This window comes from Uloborus diversus, chromosome 6 (genome assembly GCF_026930045.1).
Source record: "Uloborus diversus isolate 005 chromosome 6, Udiv.v.3.1, whole genome shotgun sequence".
Taxonomy (NCBI): Eukaryota; Metazoa; Arthropoda; class Arachnida; order Araneae; family Uloboridae; genus Uloborus; species Uloborus diversus.
In genome coordinates, this window is record NC_072736.1 from 50161576 (window position 1) to 50179259 (window position 17684).

Consider the following 17684-nt stretch of genomic DNA (forward strand, 5'->3'; position numbering starts at 1 on the left):
TCCTTGCGAACAAATTTCGTCACCACTAGGTTTCAACTCTAGCTGGATCCCCCCCCCCTTTCCCCAGCTACTACCACCAATCATTCAACTGTACTTCTAGGAAACATTGGTACTACTATATTTCCTAGAATTATAACTTTTATACTTTTTTCAAGATAAATTCTTAAAATTTGACAATTTTCTATGTTTATCAGCTCAAAGTTGACTCAAGTTCTAAAATAAAATCAATTGGGGGTGAATAAGGCAATTGTTAATTAATTAAAAAATTAATACTTAAAATGAGTGAATAAGTAAGCGAATTCAACTATGTCACTTTGCCCAGCATGCACTTGACTAATTTAAAAAAACGTTTAAAAAAAAAGTTCTTGACTGACAATAAGATATTAAAATATGAGCACCATTTTTTTTAATCTTAATGTTATCATTTTTTAGTACTCAATGTGTTCATAATTTGGAACCGTACACGCTTATATTGAGCAGTGTTCGTTGATTTAAATCAGTTTGATTTAAGTTATGATTAAAATCATGATTTAAATTAAGTAATTTAGAAAAAAAAGACCCGTTGATTTAAATCAAGAAAATTTTTTTAACAAAATCATTGATTAAAATCATTTGATTTTATTTTTATTAATTAAATTTGAATTTTTAGAATGTATTGCTCTCAATGTGCATGCATTATACAATATTAACTTCAACTTGCTAAACTACATATAGATTACTCTTGCAATATTGCTTTTATTCCAAAATTACACTTCGGAAAAAAGTATATATAAAAAATTGCATTTTTTCTTATAACACCATGACTTTAAGTAAAGTAATTAAGTAAACTTATTAAGTAAAGTAATTGTTTAACACAGTATTTTACACTAAAAATGTACAAAATGATGGAAACCTTATCATTTAGCCAGGGGTGCCCACCAAGGGAAGGGAAGGGGTCATGCCGCAGACTGATCCATTGAAATTTTTAGGGGTGGGGGGTGTTTTTAGGAGTATTTTTCTCAATTTTGGGGAGCTCTTGATCAGGGGGGGGAACTTCGTGACATTTAGGGGGGGGTGTGCTCTTTCCCTTTAGGATGAGGGGCACCCCTGATTAAGCAAAGCGTAAAACAAAATCGCATCTTGTCTAAACGTTATAACGTTTTTATGAATCTTCAGAATTTATTGAATATTTAGAGAACTAATGCTAATTTTAAGAGTAAGCTGAAAGGTTCATCAGTTCAGACTGCTTTATAATCAAGTTTTAAAAATAGCCTTACTCACCCCAATTAAATCTATTTCAGAACTTTTGTCGACTCTAAGCTGATAAACATAGAAAACTGCCAAATTTTAAGATTTTTATCTTCTAAAAGGTATGAAGCAGGATTGGTGGTAGTAGCTGGGGAAGGGGGGGGGGGCAGAGCAGCTAGAGTTGAAACTTAGTGGTTGATAATCAAAATTTGTTCTGAAGGATTTCTAATTGTCATTGTAAAACTGTTATCATCATGTGTGAGAGCTTTCAGTTTAAAAAAAGAGAAATTGTTTCTTGAAAACTGCTTGAAAAAAGGGGAGAAGAGACTGAAGGAAAAATTGTAAATTACTATGCACAATGTACATGTACAGAAATTTTATGATAAAAATTTATTATGGACTATGCCTCTGGACTTGCACCAAAAGATCAAAATTAAAATTCTATGAACCTTTTTTTTAAATTTTAAACGCTAAATTTATTTTGAATCATGCATTATTTGTGTTTAAAACTAGTCTACTTATACCTATTATTCAAACATAGCTACTGCTATGAAATGAAAATAGCTAAAAAGTTGCTGTTTCCCCCATTATGTGGGAAATATATTATGTTTGTAAATGTAAAGTATGGTTGGTTGGGGTAAGTGGGATTCCTTTTGAGAATAGTTCGTTTTTGAAATCTTATGCATAAAGTTTTGAAGCAAAAAATTTTAAACTTATTGTCTTATTTTATCTTACATATTATTAGTAAACAAAAATTCTTCATTATTTTCTAAAATAATGCTTTAAATATTCTTAACGATTATATATTTTAAAAAATCGGATGGGGCTCCCACTTACCCCACAGTAAGGGCAGGGCCGGCTCTAGTAGTTCTGTCGCCCTAGGAGATATTGACTAGTGCTGCACCCCTATCACCCCCATTGAATAATAATAATCATAATATAAAATAATAACATGGGTTTTGCATATCCAAGCTGTGGTACACACTTTAAGTTGTCTTTTTCATTAATAAAGTAGTGCATCTTATATCATTGAAACGGATGTTAATATTTTCAAAAGACTTTTAAACCACGCAATTTGCCGCCCCTAAAACTAAATTGAATTTTTAGTTATATTCCGAACTATGCTTTGCATGTCCAAGCACTGATACACACTCTAAATTATTTGTACTTTTAGCCTTGAAGCAGTGAATCTTATGGCGCTGAAACAGATTTTAATACTTCGAAATTTGCTGCCCCTAAAATCTGCCACCCTAGGCGGCCGCCTACCCCAGGAGCCGGGCGTGAGTAAGGGGTAAATGGGTCCCCCCCCCCTTTAATTTAAATTTAAATAAAGCATATCTAAAAATGCGGTAATGCGGTCTTACATGATAAAGTATGTACATTTTTAGTGTGAATCTTTTTTTTTTAATGCATCCATTTATATAAGATATTTACTGTCTTTGAAATCTGTATCACGGAAAATTTTAAAACGAAAAACAAAGTAATTTCATTTGTGAATTCTATTGAAAGTCTATAGGGACATACATTTTACTTTTACGAATAAAGGTGTGTTTATGAACGGAATACAGTTGATTAAGATCAATTTGAGTAAATTTGCCAAAACTATAAGTTAAATAAAAAAATTGGAAACACTAAATGACTGCGTCTTTGTAAAGTTGGCTAAGAAAAAAAAGAACCATCATCGTTTCATCCTCAGTAATTATCCCAACATCATCTGCACAATGCCAATAAAAAGTGTCACTATTTCTATTCGTTCTTGAAAATACAACACTTTTTTTTTAAATTTGTATCATCAACTTTCCAACATTAGACCTACTTAAATCGAAATGATTTTCTGTCATGTCCGTTTCACAAATACATAATCACCAGCTTTAGCAGTTTTTAGCTCAACTATCAATTCCAATACTAACTCGTCATAGTTGTCTTGTATTTCGCCAATACAAATACTTAATCAGAGTTGCTCTTTATTTTGAAATCCTAATTATTATAGGGGAGCCCAATTACCCCATTGTGAGGGGGTAGGTATAATACCCACTTAGTAGATGGGTATAATACCCACTTACAGCAAAAATGTACAGGGTAAGTGGGACCCCTCCTCTTAAACACTTATTAATATTTTATTCAAAAATTCTTGTTGCTGTATGAACTTTAAGTTATACTATAGGTGAAAAATTAATTATCATAAAAAATAATAAAAACTAACCTGGAAACACTTCTTTGAAAAATGTTGCTTAAACTCGCAAAAAAAAAAAAAAAAAAATCAGAATTTTTTTTTTTTTTGACTAAGTGCTATGACTTAGAAAAATTTCACGAATCCCAAATATATGTTATACCAATTACTGTGATGAAATTTAACATGATCTGTGGAAAAGAGTTTGAAAGAGTTGAAGAGAGTTTGAAGAGAGTTGTTTATCCCTATTTCAGTTTTAGGGGGGGGACCCACTACCCCCAACCAACCCTAATATACGAATGTTTCAAGGTTTAAAAAAATCTGAATGAAAAAATCCGAGTTTTTTGATTCAAAAAGAAAATTAAAAAATGTTAAATGATGTCACGTAGTCATTTCTAATAACCTTTATCATTATTACAATAAAACTATTTTCATATAGAATTTTAACGTTTAAAATGTGTTTCACATATGAGCGTCTTGCAGACTAAAATGTTTGATTGCTTTTTTTTTTGTATTTGATGTAAAACTGAAACTCATATTTTTAACTGATATGTTCATCATATTATTTGTTTAAATTTGTTGTAAACGAATTTGATTTTTTTTCCAATTAAAAATTTTTGCTGCTCACTTTTAACTACCTGACATTTTTTCAGCAACTTTTTCACTTTTTAAAGATATGATTATCAACAAACTAGTTTAATAACTTTTATTCTATTGTACATAATTATTTTTCACCTGGCATTAATTAATAATGAATACTAATTGTAAAAAGTAAATGAATAGGAAGAAAATAATTCCATCAAAACTTTTTTTTTATTCAGTTCTAAAATATTTTTTACCGAAGTTTATTGAGTACTTTCATGAGTTGAGGTTACATTATTTTTTTTGTTCAGAGAATTAATTTTACATCCTCCAAATGCAACAAATTCCAATTCCCAAGAACGTCCAATGTTTGTCGTCCAATTTTAAATTACTCTTTTTATGAATCATAATTCTTACATATCCTACGTCTATTTCATGCAAATGCGCAATGTATTTATTCAGAATAACCCAAATGAAAAAACGTTTAATAATGCTACTTTATTCCTGTCTCTTTGAATAATTTTATTATTACTAACAATTATAGGCAATTTGAATTTTATCATGTTTATATATTACTAAATTTGAAAATCTTTCTATTCACCCATTTACACCAAGTGTAATCAAAAATAATACATTCTTCTCTTTTCTTTATAAGATTGCACTAAAGTAAATAATTATGTATGTAAATGAAAAAGTCTATTTTTCATTTTTTTTCCACCATAAACGCTAAATGTAACCTTTTTAATTCTTCAAATATTTATATTTTGGCTAATTATAAAGAATAAATGAATACGGAAAAAAAAAGAAGAAGACAACCTTCATTAAGAGGGCTTTGCAACCTTATTTTATAATTAATATTGATTAATAGTCATACATCTGTTCGCTAGATGGCAGCATGAACGATAAGAAAATAAAGTAGAAAAGCGAAGATATTGCACTATTTCACCCTGACGCTTTCAGAATCTTTCGGTCCCTAACCGAACGTCCTGAGAGGCATTCTCGTCGAGGAGTTTCAGGGTGCCTTTCAGGGGTGGGCAAATACGTCTCCGCAAGTGCATTGATGCATGAGGAATGTATTTTGAAGAATATTGAACATTTGTACGAATAACGATCAATAAATATATTTTTCCAGTAAATGCTCATTACTTTCATAATGAACCCTGTATTTATCAATATATTTTACTAATTTCAAATTTTTATGCTCTGAAACAAACTACTTGTAAGATGAAAAGTCTACCTTTCAGTACCAATCATGTACCAGGTTTCAACCAATACCATGTCCATCAATGAATAACTGGACATCGACAATAACTTAATCATTTACATCTATCAGTTTCCAATTCTTGAGTAATTGGAACACGATTAGCACAAATTATAATAATTGTTTCTGAGCTCTATGAGTAGCTCAAAGATAAATCTGTGATGCCAAGTTTGAACCGTTGAATGAAAACTCCACATTTTGGTCATCATCGCGATGGGTCAGTAAAGGTGTTTGTCCACTTGTTTGCTCTCCAATATTTCCAGAGTTTTGAAAACTTGTTATTAATCGAAATTGTTGCTTTGAACGGTTGCAGAAACAACGGAAGTTTATTATATAAAAAAAATCGGAAAATGGTTTCAAACAAATGAGTTGAATGTTATTGCTCAATAACCAAAATTCTTTAATCCTGGGCAGAAAAAAACCACCTTGACCAGACGACAAACTAATAGTTAATAAGAGTCAGTGCGCAAGGAAATTGAGAATGAAAAAGGCTAGTTATTTCGAACAATATAGTGTTGAGTCAAATAATTTAAATTGAAAAATACTATTGCTTTAAAATACGAGTATTTTATAATGGGTTTCGTGAACTTTGGGTCACCTTGTATCAAAATGTAATTATCTTCAAATAAAAATTCTAAAGCTTGGAAAAAAAATGTTTAATGAAGGGGTATTCACATTTTGTGCCTCATAGATTCTTCTTTTCTCAATTCCTAGATTTTTGCGCAAACATATTTGAGCTAATTTTTTATCTAGCACCCTGCAAAATAAGCAGTCTTTATTGCATTCTGTGAAAATTTGTTTAAGGCGCACTTGAATTCTAAACGCGAAATCTAAGTGTTTCGAAGCATTATTTAAAACAGAAACTACTCACTCTATGGCTTTGACGATCATCTTGCCTTGCATCCCGCTTGTGACGGCATGTTGCTGCAGATGGAGAGCGGCTAGCCTCAGGGCTACGTCATACTTTAGCTCAGGGGCAAACCTCTCCTTCACGACGTCATTGCAGCACTGCACACGAAGAAACACTAAACCTTAGTAAACTTAGAAACAATGAAATATAAAACAAAGTTTTCAAAATCTAAAGACTATTTCTTTAAGCTTGGTTCGCATTAAAAAGCATGAAATAAAATAAGCATATGGTTTTTTTGATTACAGCACCCAAAAGTTGCAGCTAATTTTAACATTGTAATATTTAGGTTAAATCTAAAACACCCAATGAAAGATAAATTAAAAATTCAGAGAAGAAATATAGGCAAAACTATTTTAAAAAGCTGTATACATCACCGGTAATTCGCAGCACTGTACCTCTAAGCCAATAGGACGTAAGTCACATTATGATAATTTTACAGGAGAGAGGAAAAACTTTTTTTCTGGCGCATGCAAAGGAAGGGACGCGCACTTTTAACTCTGGTAAAAATTGAAAAGGATTATTTTTTAAGAATGGGGTTGTTTTCTTCAGTCAAAAGTAGTACTTTTTGTAACTGAAATTGGTGGAATAAGCAAAAAAAAAAAAACATGAACTCAGAAAATACTTTAATTTTCTCAACAGTTATTTTTTAGTTTTTTAAAATGTCCGATTCTTCAAACAAGGCGTGGTCTTTATGACGTCACAAATGATGCACTATAGCGCATCTTTCTACCGCATTCCCACGTTAAGATAATTAAGAAGAGAATTGCAATTTCGCTCTACGCTTGCTATCAACCATATCGTTGCCAATAAACGTGAGTAAAGATGTGAATTAAATATTTTGAACCGTGAATGGCAACACTGAATGGCATTTCATCATTTGTGGTGACATCGGCAGAAGCGTTAAACGATGAAAGAGCACCAATTTAAGTAATTTTTTAAAAATATTAAACTTAAAGAAATTATTTAAAAAATGGTCAGATTCTATGTTTTTAAGAATGTTATTTCAGAAAAAAATACTTTTCAAATTTTGGAAACGATCCCATTACGTTCACATGGCTCGATCGATGTTCAGATGTTTTAATTATTTTAAAACGCAAAATACTTTTTTTTCTCTCTCGCTGATATTTTTGCATTCTGTTTTTCAAAGAGCAGGTGTATTATCTACATGGAAATCTTCAAGAACAGTGCAATTAACACACACATGCTCATGTTCCAAGTAGCACATTACCTTTCCCAAACGTTTTAAAATGGTTGTCAACGTTATCTTAAAACGTTTATGAAACGTTTACATGTTGCGTGCGCAACATCGGGTGAATTTTCCAGTTGTACAACTGTGCATTAATAGTTACTTGAGACACTTACCTGCATGAAGAGATAGTCAAAGGCGACCGCGTCTCGCTGCATGAGCTCATAGATATCTTTGGGCACGAAAGTGAGGCGGAAAAGGCAGCGCAGGTGGTGAGCTCCGGGGCGAGCAGCGATCTGAAACACACATACACATTGAAATCAATGTTAACGCAATGTTTTCAATTAAGAGGGTTTGAATTTTCAAAGAGGACAATTCTTACACGAATGCATTCATTGCTTAAATTACAAGAAGGATACTATAAAAAAGTTTGCATTCAAGTCGGAACACTATTATTTTAAGCATACATCTTTTTCAAAAATGTTCAAACATTTTACAATCAACAAATGCATAATTCACGAAAAACTAGTCCAAACCTTAGCATTTCGGTTATTTTCAGTAGTTTCAAATCAAAGCGTGTGAAGCAGAGGCGGCCTGGCCCGACGGACCATCGGCACGCGGGCCGATGCGTCCTTGAACGCCCTCTGTGCACCTTCATTTTTTTTTTCTTTTTTTTTTTTTTTTGCGACCTCAAACCTTTTTTTTACACCCTCGAAACTGTGCGCACTCTTTTTTCTGCGCTCCAAAATCTGTGTGCCCTCGGCTTTTTTTCTGTGCCCTTGAACCTGTACGCCTTCTGTTTTTCTTTCCTTTTTTTTATTTTTTTGCTCCCTCTCCTTTCGAACTTTTTTTCCATTTTATTTTAATTAAGCCCTCAAACGCGTGCGCGCTTTCGTTTTTTCCTTTTTTTTAAATTTTTTTTTTTTTTTTTTTTGCATCCTCGAAGCTGTGTGCCTTTGTTTCATTGCGCTCGCAACCCTGTGCATCTTTGATCTTTTTGTTTTCTTTTTTTGACCACATAACTATACCATGCCAATCGTAGCCTATCAGCAGATAAACATCAGTTTTCGAATTGATCCAAATTTACATATTCATTAACGAAAAGAGAAATTAAATACGAATATATGGATAAATCATATGTCCATGTAACTCCCACAAACCCTAATATTTACTAGGGTGTTCCGCCCTGCTTGTTTCATTTCCCAACCCATACTTCGGGGGCCTTGCTCCCCACTCGCCGCCTTTGGTGGCTGTGACTTCGCGATATATCGCAACAATTAACTGTTTTCAACAACTTAAAATTTGAATTATCGAAATAATGTCCTATTCGTACCTATTAATATATCTTAATTTTAGTCGTGCAAAGATGAGACCGGGCAAAATATATTCCTCGTAAAGTTTTGGTAACTTGTTCGACTCGCCTCTCAGTTGTTCTTGAGATGAAACTTCAGGCAGAGAAACGGACGCACACATGTTTTAAAAGCAACTTGCATATTTTCACGTTATGCATTTGTTAGAATTTCAGTTACACGTTTCTACAACAATTTAGTAAGGTTCTGCAATTGGTTTTGCAATACTGATAATTTGCTTTAAACGCGGTAAATTTATTTGGTACAGTTGATATCAAGCGAAATGAACTTAAATAGTAAATTTTTGAAAGTTTCCCAAAATTTTACAAAAATAGATGAAAAGCTAAATTTGTCACTTTCTGTTTAACAGCATGGCATGGTGTCAAATCTTAATGAAACAAGTGATTTGTCCAGTGTCTTACAAGATTTGTTTTCGTAGATGTGTAACAGCCATCGACTTTAGAAACTTATATACCCATCACTAACTCACCTACAGAAACTGAAATATTACATTTTGTAATTATAAAATGGATTAGACAAAATATACCTTTGCGAGAGTATCCTTCGGATTGAGGATGGACAGCTTATTCCTTCGAACACTTTTTATGTGTTCCACAACCAATGAAAAATGCTCCAGGCAAGTGATGGATAATTTTTCTTGAAGGACGTTTAGAACATCCTGTGGAAAATGAGTAAAGGAAAGAAACTACAAAGACTATTTTGAAAAATTTCAAAACACAAAAATGACAACAGAAACAAGCACGTACATCAAAAACACAACGATACATAGAAATACATAAGAACCCTCCGTAGTACATATTCACACACAAGAAAAATTCTCAGTACACATCTTATAAAACAGAGGCGGCCTATGAAATGCACGAAATTAGGTAAATCATGAGAAATAACTTGGAACTTTGATGTAATTATTAAGTGACTAATTGTAAAGGAATATTGGTTCCACAAACATTCACTCTCTAAATGTAAACTTTTTGAGGCAGCAAAAACCAGTTGAGAGAGACAAAAAAAAAAAAAAAACTCAAAAATTTTATAGTAATTTTTTTTCTAATTAAGTGTGACAAAATGTTCGCAGAAATGTACTTTAAGTGCGAACGGTTCTGTGAAATCTATGACTGAATTTACTTCACTCAATGCTTACGTTCGAGGAGCACGACCTGGTTAATCACGTAACAGCTATGACGTCAGTGGTTACTAACCGGTTGTTCACGAACCAATGCTTCATCGAAAGCTTTCGGTTGATCGCCGGTTACTTGCGCAGACGAATAACACGCAGGTGAGAAATACTTATAATTGGTCAAGAATGTCACGTGGTTCCTTCAACCAATGAACCATCTTAAGTTACGGTTGACCGGTAGATCAACCGGTGAGGCTCATAGAACGACATCGGACACATCCAGTTAACCGGTAGCTCTCCAGAACGCTGCGGTTAGCAACCGGTTACTCACTGATCGACCGGTGAGGTTCGTCGAAAGCAAGCAATAATACACTGTCACTTGCTTAACGTTTGTTTCTCGCTTGACATTATTTTAACGCTAAAAATTCTCAAAAACAAGCTGACGTGGTACATGAGTGTGTCACATTACGGTCAGAGCCTGACTAGGATAAACTTTGGTATAGGGATCGACTTTCCTTCACCCCTCCCTCTAAACAAAAATCTCGACTTCTGATTGGTTCGTTTGATTTTTAATTTATTTATCTTTTGAAGATATTGGTCGAAATTTAAAAATAAGTATTTGGATGCAAATATAACGTTTTAGAAATTTTGTTAAAGAAATAATAAAATTTTAGACAATTCACTGGCAGGTATTTTTGGGCCTCTTTAAATTTAATTGCCAGCCAAAGCCCAGGCTTTGTGGGTCCGTGTGATAGTCGGGCCCTGATTACGATATTGTAACTCAAATTGATTTTGCGAGTATTTATTTTGTTCCCAATGAATGTATAGTACTATTTTTCTCCTTTCGAAAATGGAAAAAAACAGGTGACAAACTTGCATTTCACTTCATGCCAACTTGATAGATCGATTATGGCACAAACGACCAGATTTAAATTGTTTGAAAAAGATTGCATTAAAACTATGGAATGACTTTGCTGCAGTGAGAAGCAAAGGGATGTAAGTGGACTTTATAAAGTTTAGAGTAAAACGCTTCATGGATGAATTGGTTTCGCTATCCCACGTGACCTTATTCGTCTCGGGCACATTAGTATGAGGGTAGAAAATTGCGCTATCTAAAACAGATTTGCCGGTAATAAGGCTCACTGCATCACGTAACAGCAATAGAGCTATATGGGAATACTGCATTTGGGATAGATCCTCTATGACAGCTAGTACCTACTCTTGCCCCGAAACAGGGGAGTGTTTTTCCAACCATTTCTGCTTGTTACCTCCAAATAATTTATTCTGGCACTTGCACCCTTTTTTTTCAATGTGCTTCATTTAAAGTGAATAATGCAAAATATTTAAAACTGGTATTATGCATGCGAAATGGTGCAACAAACTAAGTTGTTCATACTTTTGAGTGGGGCTTTAGGTTTAAGTGGATTTTTAGTTCAATTTCGAGGAACCAAATGAATACATCACAATATGGCTGTTGCATTAAACATGAAATTATTTGAACTGTAAAATACAAGGAAAATTACTAAATTATCTCAGAAACCCACCAGAAGCGAAACTTTTCCGCATCCCGTGTCTTCGATGTTTTAAGTACAAATATAAGTTCAACTATCGCTATTTGGTCAATAAGTCATTAAATTTCTTACGATCACTCTCGAACCAACTGAAGCCCTATCTGAATGATTTTGTGAAACGAAGGTAACTGCCAAAACACATCCCGAATTTACCCAGGAAAACTGTCTTACTTTGAAATTGTACCATTCGGTTCTCGATCAAGCTGTTTTATCAACTGTAGGCAGCATTTGATTTCATCATAACTATCATCAATCATTAGGTCAATCATCATCCTTATTTAAAGTTATTTCGATCATTATATGCAATTAGCAAAGCGTGATGATATGCCCACTTGAATTCAAAACAAGGTTGCCAAGTGGGCCAAATGTATACACGTGCACGGCTCGTCGACACCCATGTTGATACTACGGAAGATTGCCAGTTAGATATATAGTTCAGCGCTCGTGAGAAACAAAGAGGTTCTCCAAACCAGTTAGTTTTATTATTGCTCAGTGATCAAAACATTCACACTACTTGATAGCAATTCATATTTAAAGATTTTTAGTTCAAAAAATTTCTTGTCTTACCTGTACTGTAGTATTACTATCATATTTGAAAGACTTCGTTTGGCCATTTTCCAGGAATACTTTTAGTACATTAGGCATGAATGGTACGTGGGAATCAAACGGGGACGGCTATATAAAAAAAATTAAAGCACATAATTACGATTAATGAAAAATGAAAGCACGATGTTACAACGTTACCCTGAGGTCCTCCGTACATATTATAAAAAAAGAAAGCACACAGAAATAAGGCATTTTTTAAAGCGACAAAATTGTTATAAGAACTGTCAATGGTTTGTACCAACTTAACCTCTTTTAGAAACGTCACAGAATGTTTTTTTTTTCTTGAAATTGTACTCATCGATTCAAGTGTTTTTGTTTCAACTTGTTAAACTTTGAATATGTCTGAGGGTCTTATTCTTTCCAAAGTGATTGTCTCGTGTTCTGCTAACTGCTGCTTGAAGACCTATTAGTATGTATTAAAAATACGAGGCTGTCCGGAAATGCCATTTTTTTTCAACAAATTTGACCCCTCCCCTCTCTCACAAAATGTCTCACCGTTCCTCATTCCTTTTCTCTCTCCTTGTCACGCATCAAGCTGTTTTTCATAAACAAAGTTTTATTTAAAAAAAGTGAGGGGTACCAGTCACTTTTTGCTACTCCTCCCTCCCCCCCCCCCCAGTAACAAACTGAAAGAATTTCACAAACATTCCTTCCCCCTCAAGAAACAACTTCATAAAAGTTTGAGACCATGGTTTCGAAAGAGTTTGTACCCCTTACCCCTTATGTAATTTAATCACTGAATGCTAAAGTGTGATAAGTGAGATATATGTAACTTGCATAAAATGTTTATCATAAATTTAAGCTAAAATGACGCCAAATACAAAGGCGGATACGGACTACCGTTTTTTTTCTGGGGGGGGGGGGAGTTTGCTGAAGTATACGATGTTTGGAAGTACGAAAAATTTCTGAAATTGCTTGGGTTTCAATAAAAAGCACCAAATCAGCCGGAAACAAAGCACATAGTTAGGCATTACTGCAATTAATTTCATAAGTAATGAAAGGAAGTAATATTTCAAACATTCACTTCTAAGAATAATTAATTAGAAAGATTACTGCACTCGCGCCTGCACTTTTACACTTTACTTATAAAGTATTTGAATACAGTGTCTATGTGCCGATGGTTAAGGGAAGGGGGGAGAGGACATGACCCCCATGACCCTCCCCTTGCATCCGCCCCGGATCATATTATGATTATGACCAATCAAAAACGAAATTTATTGTAAATAGCAACTAGATGCTTCAACAGCAGGTTTTAGAAATGCAAAATTTGAAGAACACCATCAAGAATAGAAAATGTATTGTAAAAAAAAAGACCTGTAAAAATAATGGAGACTTACACAGTAAAGAGGTGAGCCATTGATGACGACTCCCTCAGCGAAACGAACTCGAGAAGGGTTTGATTTTAGCTTCGCTTTTTTGGCAGCTGTGAGGAGGGCTGATTTCCGAGTCGTCTAGATGAGATAAAAAAGAAATTACACTCTAGGAGAACATTTTTTACAAATATTAATCAATAGTGGTACCCGCACGGCTTTGCTCGTAGTAGAAAATGAAAAAGTCATTTGGTTCGCTTGTATACTTACAAATAATGGATGATGAATTTCTCGCCAATATGGCTATGTTAATTTGCTCGCCCATGTTATGGTAATTTGCTCGTTCATGTTATAATTTACAGGTCCATGCTATGATGATTTACAGGTTCATTTTATGATGATTTACACGTCCACGCTATGATGATTTACTCTTCCATGTTATGATGATTTACTCTTTCATGTTATGATGATTTACTCTTCCATGTTATGATGATTTACTCTTCCAAGTTATGATTTACTCGTCCACGTTATGATAATTTGCTCCGAAAAAAGGGCCTCAAATTGGAAGAGAAAGAACCGAAATCGAATTCTCGAAAAATCGCTTAGAGGTGCTCCCCCCTATGCTACGCACTAATTTTGTGCCAAATTTCATGCAAATCAGCCAAACGGTCTAGGCGCTATGAGCGTAACAGACATCCAGATATCCAGACTTTCAGCTTTATTATAAGTAAAGAAAATCAAAGATTTCCTGTAAAAAGGCCGATTTCGATGTCCGGAGGAAAAAAACAAGGAAATAAATTAAATTCTAACATCAATGAGATGTGTTATTCCTAACTTGGGACATTATGGCAAATTTTCTTTTTGGGGCTGGTACACCTGTAAAAATTCCACCAGTAAGAAATAAATTGTGTTACACGATAAATGAATAGTTATCCTTCGAAGTAATGAGAGTTAAACCGTAGTGCTTAAGCTTTATAGGTAAGTTTAATTTCTAGGAAAATTTCATCAAAATATTTTATTTTTAAGTATGGAAATCTTTAGTTACCTACGTTAACTAGGCAGCATCAGTTTGAATTTTTTTTTTCCCCACTTCATATCGGATTACTTCTGCAGATTCATTTCCGAAAACTAATTGAATTTAATTTACTAATTAACAAATTTGAGAAATCGCAAATACGCTCAAAACTTGGTACACTGTTCTAAGCTTGGGTATTGAGATATAAAACGTGCATACAAGAAATATCTTTACTAATAATAAAGCTGAAAGTCTCTCTGTCCGGAGGATGTCTGGATGTCTGTGACGCGCATAGCGCCTAGATCGTTCGGAAGATTTTCACGAAATTTGGCACAAAGTTAGTTTGTAGCATGGGGGTGTGCACCTCGAAGCGATTTTTCGAAAATTCGATTTTGTTCTTTTTCTATTCCAATTTTAAGAACAAAATTATCATAAGATCGACGAGTAAACTACGAAATTATCATAATGTGGAACCGTTACATGGGCACAAGGCAATTGGCGAGATACGGAATTATAACGTGAAACTGTAACATGGGTACAAGCCAATTGCGAGAAAATTCACCATACATTATTTGTAAATATACAGCCGAACCAAAAAACCTTTTAATTTTTCTGTTACGGGCAAAGCCGTGCGGGTACCACTAGTTGAGTAAATAAAATAAATAATTGTATTGAGGAAAAATATCGTTAAAAAGTGAACTATTCTGATGACGATAAATGGGTCATACAGTTACAGGAGAGAAAATGTTTCATTGCCCCTCCTCCCCCCCCCCCAAAAAAAATCAGAATTAATAAATGAACAAAGGACATACTTTCGGTTAAAGCAAATTACTCCAACTCCATTATATTCAAAGTGAAGATGAATCTGCGAAACGTAAACAGCAAGTAAACTACTAAACTTAACTACTAAACTTAAACTGCAAGTAAATTGTACCAGGAAGGTAATTTGGTTGGGAGTATCAGAGTGAAATAGGCATTCAAGATATCTTTAATATGCTGTGTAATCATATGCGACCGGAAGTCAGACGATTTTCTGAATCTTAAATTAGAAACTGGAGCAGGGTTTAAAACGGCGATCACAGGTGTAAGAGGCTAATGCCTAACCAAACGTCACCCAGTTGTTGGTTATTTGCAATACAAATATTACTAGCAGTATGGCAGGCAATAAAAATGCAATATAAATACAATGAAATTACTTACATTGTTCGTGGTAGGTGTAAGAGGCTAATGCCTAATAAAACGTCACCCAGTTGTTAGTTATTTGCAATATAAATATTGCTAGCAGTATGGCAGGCAATAAAAATGCAATATAAATACAATGAAATTACTTACATTGTTCGTAATTGGCTGACAAACCCGAAGCTTCACAGAATGTTTACAGGATCTGAATTTAAAAAAGAAAATATTTTAAAAATCTAAAATATTCAGAACATCAGCTGTTTTAATACTAAGTTAATACATTAAAGCTAAAAGCAAATGGTATTTTCAAAAAAACAAAACAAAAAAAACATACATTTAAAACTAGGGATTACAAGAACTACTGATTTTAGGCACAAATTTGGGGGGGGAAAAAACTGGTTAGGTATATACAGAAGAGGTTTCAATAGTAAATAGATGAATCAGTCAATTTAGATGCACTTTAAAATATACGATTTATAATTTGAAAGTACGTTTAATACGACACGGAAAAAAAATCCATAGTATGCATAAAATAAAACCCTTTGTGTCTCATCCGTGATAACACACATACATAGTGGCAGCACGTTTTTTTAGATGTGGGGGAGGTGTACCGGTTTATGACACCTTTTATATGGGAGGGGGGGGGGGTGTATGACAAAAGAAAGAAAAAAAACTCTTTGTTGCTCTTGCGCCTACATGTGCGATTTCTATCTCATTCTCCACCAAATAAATTTGAACCAAATCTTCCTGCTTTTTTTTTTTAATTCTTTCTAGTAGGAAAGTTATAACATACAAGTCAAATGTTGATTTAGTAAGGTTATTTTTTTAGCATGAAGTCAACAATTGGATTAAAATTCCAAATTATTCACGAATACCTAAACATTACGTGAGAAAAAAATGGAATTTTCTAAAAATATCAAAAAAAAGGCGAAAATGGCACTTTTCTAATGAAAATCACTAGACTACACAACATTAAATTTAAAACAAATAAATTAAAAATTAATCTTTTTGGAAAATGAGCTGAAACGATTTTGAAAAATGTGGGTAAAACCCTTAAGTTTCAAAACTTACTGATTTTTTTCAAATAAAAATGAATACAAAAGGAGAATTTGTGGAGGAAAAAGCATGTAACTCTCGAAATTATTCATTTCAAACATATTTTCCACTCAAATGATTCAACATAAAATCAATCTCTCATGTTCTTATATCACCATGAAAATCATATCAGTAAATTTTCAAAACGAAAGGGAAAGAAAACAATTCCACAACCAGTGGCGGATACAAGGGGGGGGGGGTGCATGAGGGCATGACACCCCCCAACCCGCAACAGTATTTGAATCTTTGCTCGAAAAAATAAAAACTTGATCGAAACCGTAAGAACTGGATACAAGGATGGTGGGGAATGATGGGGTCATGACTCCCCTCCTCCTATACATACATAAAAAAACTGCGACAATACTTTAGCAATCTGTTTTTTAGTTCATTGCAATTGAGTAGTGAAATGACTGCTAATAAAAAGAAAAGTCGAACCGAAACCATAATAAGAAACAGTAAATAATTTTCGAATTTTTTTGGGGTATTAACTGTCGCTTTTCGATTTTTAATATATGTATTTAAAATATGTTGACAGCAAAACAGCTTTTCTTGAGATAGTCTGTGGCGCTGTGTTCAGGAGCCGTATAATGAAAAGTAACAAAGAAGTGTCTGAAGCCCGATCACTTCTGTGCAACAAATTTAATCAAAACTGTATCCAAAACTGTAGGCATCGCTTCAATCGATGAAACATTTGAGCGTGTAAATGTTTTTTTTTGTAAAATCTATGTAGATTATAATTTTTTTCTGTAATTTTTAGACAGTTTCGTTTTTAGCCGTGCTGAGTTTATTTTTAAATGAGCTGTAAATAGTTAATAAGTTAAAATAAGTGTTTTGGATTTAGTATCGGGCAAGAAACGTAAAATTTGAGTATCGTGTTAGAGCAAAACCTCATTGTACAAAGGTTCTCATAAACTAGCCCACCGTATCAGACGGAAACTGTTTGAAAAACGCCGTGTTTGTTAGAACTACATATAACAGGGGTTCCCATTTTTTTCCGCCTCACGGCACCCTTTGACGAATTACAATTTTTTCACGGCACCCTAATCTATTTCAATTATACACGCATATTGAAAATATGGACTGCTCAC

The 17684-nt window shown here is 33.7% G+C and overlaps 1 protein-coding gene across 1 annotated transcript in view; it reads right to left on the minus strand.

Annotated features, from left to right (window-relative positions):
- LOC129224544 (uncharacterized) overlaps nt 1-17684 on the minus strand; it is a 380265-nt gene that overhangs the window by 46149 nt on the left and 316432 nt on the right. The window contains exons 5-10 of the mRNA XM_054859020.1: nt 15655-15706; nt 13335-13448; nt 11959-12066; nt 9233-9364; nt 7513-7632; nt 6112-6248 (exon numbers count right to left, since the gene is read on the minus strand). Coding sequence (XP_054714995.1) covers nt 6112-6248; nt 7513-7632; nt 9233-9364; nt 11959-12066; nt 13335-13448; nt 15655-15706 — 663 coding nt within the window. The remainder of the gene's footprint in view (nt 1-6111; nt 6249-7512; nt 7633-9232; nt 9365-11958; nt 12067-13334; nt 13449-15654; nt 15707-17684) is intronic.